This window comes from Denticeps clupeoides, chromosome 14 (assembly GCF_900700375.1).
Source record: "Denticeps clupeoides chromosome 14, fDenClu1.1, whole genome shotgun sequence".
NCBI lineage: Eukaryota > Metazoa > Chordata > Actinopteri > Clupeiformes > Denticipitidae > Denticeps > Denticeps clupeoides.
In genome coordinates, this window is record NC_041720.1 from 19893760 (window position 1) to 19896796 (window position 3037).

At 40.4% G+C, this 3037-nt stretch overlaps 1 protein-coding gene across 2 annotated transcripts; it reads right to left on the bottom strand.

The window, feature by feature from the left end:
- Positions 1-87: 87 nt before the first annotated feature.
- atraid (all-trans retinoic acid-induced differentiation factor) lies at positions 88-2258 on the bottom strand. Of its 2 annotated transcripts, none has more exons than XM_028953249.1 (7): positions 2105-2258; positions 1881-2011; positions 1380-1448; positions 1224-1295; positions 1014-1135; positions 841-941; positions 88-755 (listed from the first exon to the last, which is right to left on the bottom strand). In XM_028953249.1, the coding sequence occupies exons 1-7, from the start codon at positions 2192-2194 to the stop codon at positions 651-653; spliced, it is 690 nt and encodes a 229-aa protein (XP_028809082.1). In that variant the 5' UTR covers positions 2195-2258; the 3' UTR covers positions 88-650. The 2 variants fall into 2 exon arrangements, with proteins under 2 accessions (XP_028809082.1, XP_028809081.1); XM_028953248.1 differs by having other exon boundaries at positions 2093-2217.
- Positions 2259-3037: the final 779 nt, after the last annotated feature.

Genomic DNA, 3037 nt, shown 5'->3' on the forward strand with positions numbered 1-3037 from the left:
TAGTGTTCTTACAAACATTGCTTCAGTGCTGTACTTACTGGATATAAATATTCACATTTGTTGTTCCATGGGAAAAGGACACCAAACCTGGATTTATAATTTTATTGCAAAATGTCAGTTGCTGCATACCTAGTACATCAGGCTTGTGTATTAATACAAACCATGCATATAGATTAGTAAAACAGTAGTAAGCACATGCACTCAATTTTACAGTAAAACACATCAGTGCAGAACAGACTGATAGGTACATTGTAGATGTTTCTAGAGACTCAGCTTCAGTGTGGCGATCATGACAGGAACATCAGACAAGATAAAACAGGACCCATAAAATGAATTTTTCAGAATGTCTTGGTCAACATCAACATCTGGCAGAATCGATATCCTTGTCTAAACATTTGCTTTCTGTTGAGTCCCAGTGGAAATTTGTCCAAGAAACTTATGCATTATACATTTATTTTTTAAATAAAAAATGTAGTTTGCCACATACTGTTCATTGTTCAATGACAGGCAGGTAGAGAGTTCACACAGTAAAAAAAAAAAAAACCTGTGTCCATCAGTAACAGCAAAAATAATAAAACATTTAAAATTCCACCCTAGGTTTCTGTAAAATTGCCTCACCGAGGTTAAGTCAGAACAACTGTGGTGTAAAGTCATATGTCCTTGGCCTTTCGTCTCTGGGTCAACCACAAGAGGAGGGATACTAGACACGTAGAGCCACAAAGAATCCCTAGAACGTTCACAACGGGGAATTCACCCTGCAGGAAATCAGAAAAAGACCAGGTGTGAAACAGGCTACAATGCAAATTCAATATCACATAGATGCTGTGCATGGATGCAGACCTCTCGTAGGCACTTGTATCCATGGAAATTACTGGCACAAGCACACTCGAAGAATCCTGGGCCATAAGGAGCACACAGCGAGTTCTCAGGACAGTCCCAGGCTGAAGCAATAAGAGAGTTAATTTCACTTTTGTGCAGAGCAGACCAAGACTACGCGCAAGGCCTAGGCTTACACATCTGTCCAGTTTGATTGCAGGCATCCCTCTGCCCATCACAAAAACGGAGATCGCCTTTAACTTCAGTTTTATGCCAGGATTCATTTCCGCCTGGACACAGCAGGTGTGAAGGGAGCATTCTAACCACAAAATCAAGAGCATCATTAGTAAGTGTATTTACTTACGAGTGGCTGGAATATTTCGCCCGAGTGGAAAAGGCATACTTACACATTATTCAAGCTGCTAAAGCCTACAAACAACAGATCACTCAGGTTTGATAGCGGGTTGTGTGACAAATCTCTATTCATCAAAAAAGAGAGAGAGAGTTTGTAGGAATGCAAGATTCAAATTTATCAAACCAAAAGCAGAAAATATATCACTTACATTATTATCGCTGCTGATGCCTCTTTCAGGTTCTCCAAAACATTCAGAGAACAATTAGAGATGTCTAGCCTGAAAATAAGACCACGATTGTCTGTTGATAATGTTTTTGCAGGCCCTCTTGATCATACGTGTCCAAGGTTCAACTGGGAACCATATGCAGCTCAGTCACAAATATCAATCTGGCCTCAGTCTCTCTATTCTGATGCACTGGAAGTGGTCCTTCAAGTCATATTTGTACCATTTTTGTTTTAAGTGAGAGCTTATTTATTGAGAGATTTCCACGGATTTCTGGAGTATACATAGTACAACTAATGTGTTTTCACCTGCTGCTGAGTTTTTTAGATTTAAGGACAGACCTTGTTTTTTATTTGTTGTAGTTTAGATAGATAAATAATTAGTATTCGGAATTCCAAGTAGTAAACAATTAATGAAATTTGTAATGAATGCATTTGAAAGATATTTAATAACTACAGAAGGCAATAAATATTAGGTTCTTCTTACCCGATTATTTCAAGAGTCTCTCCTGTTTTCCGCAAACAGCATCGACCCTCAACTCTGCTGTCGGAGGAGAAAAGGCAAAAGTTCCCAACAGCGGTGTTGTTCTGCAGCGAGCCGCGGCACATGTGACACACCTGGGATAAAACACAAAACAAGAGGAAGTCAACGACGCTGAGAGCAGAGGGGACACAAGACAAATTCCGACATGAATTCACCTGCGCGCTTACCCGCAACTCGGTGTCTTCGCAACGAACATCTCGACAATTTAATAAGAGAAAGAACGCGAATACTGTAAACAAACTACTCGCTGCTGTCATCTTCTAAAACAATTGATCATATGATCTCCCGGACGTCACATGACCTCACCCGGCGCGTTCGGCGCATGCGCCTTTCTTCCCGTTCTTGACCAATCTCTTACGTGCTTTTGTATCCGACAGAGCTGGCAGGCTAATTTAGATATTGTTTTGTAACAAGGCGAGATACAAACACGAAGCCAAATTGATATAATATGCTTATGTATAAGTAAAAAAATAAAGACTGTCAGTTGCAACCGTAGAGATTCAATTAATGTTCCATTTACTCCATAGGTTTCCCCTTGAAACGCCCCTTGTATAAGTGACCGAAGAATTATGCTAATACCCCCCCCCCCCCCCCCCAGTACTGTGGAACCTGGATGCACGTTGATGACTATTTTTGATCTCCTGTTGTAATTACAAGCGTTATTTCATTATGCAGTAATACTTTCAGGATAGCCTTTCGAAAATTTGACTAAATGTCTAGCCCTGTCTACAGCCACGTGATCTTCTTTATTTTCACCTTAGCTCACTACTACTATATAGCTATTTCTTCAAACGGATTCATTTCTTTTTGCCCGAAGCTGACAGTGACGCTAATAAAATGCACGAAAATGTGCTGTGTTGTCTGACGCTGCGGAAAATTTCATCAAAGTGTAGGGGGTAGTAAAAATGTACAAAAGCTTTCTAAAGGTTTATGACATGATGCTTATATTTCCACACGCAGCGAATGCAAGGTAATCGCATTTCGCTCTGTGTATAGTTTTGATTTGACTGTGCATGGAATATCCTCTCATTAGAAACATCGTTAGAAATACGTGGTTCTGCAGAACCCCCCCGCAGCAGGATGGTTTGGTCCGAGGGACT

What these genes read in the sequence shown, in the direction of transcription:
- atraid (XM_028953248.1), bottom strand. Translation starts at nt 2,194, where the DNA reads ATGACAGCAGCGAGTAGTTTGTTTACAGTATTCGCGTTCTTTCTCTTA. An exon ending in GAGACTCTTGAAATAATCGG is followed by an intron (nt 1,449 to 1,880) that starts GTAAGAAGAACC and finishes TCTTATTTTCAG; the next exon opens with GCTAGACATCTCTAATTGTT. An exon ending in GATACAAGTGCCTACGAGAG is followed by an intron (nt 756 to 840) that starts GTCTGCATCCAT and finishes GATTTCCTGCAG; the next exon opens with GGTGAATTCCCCGTTGTGAA.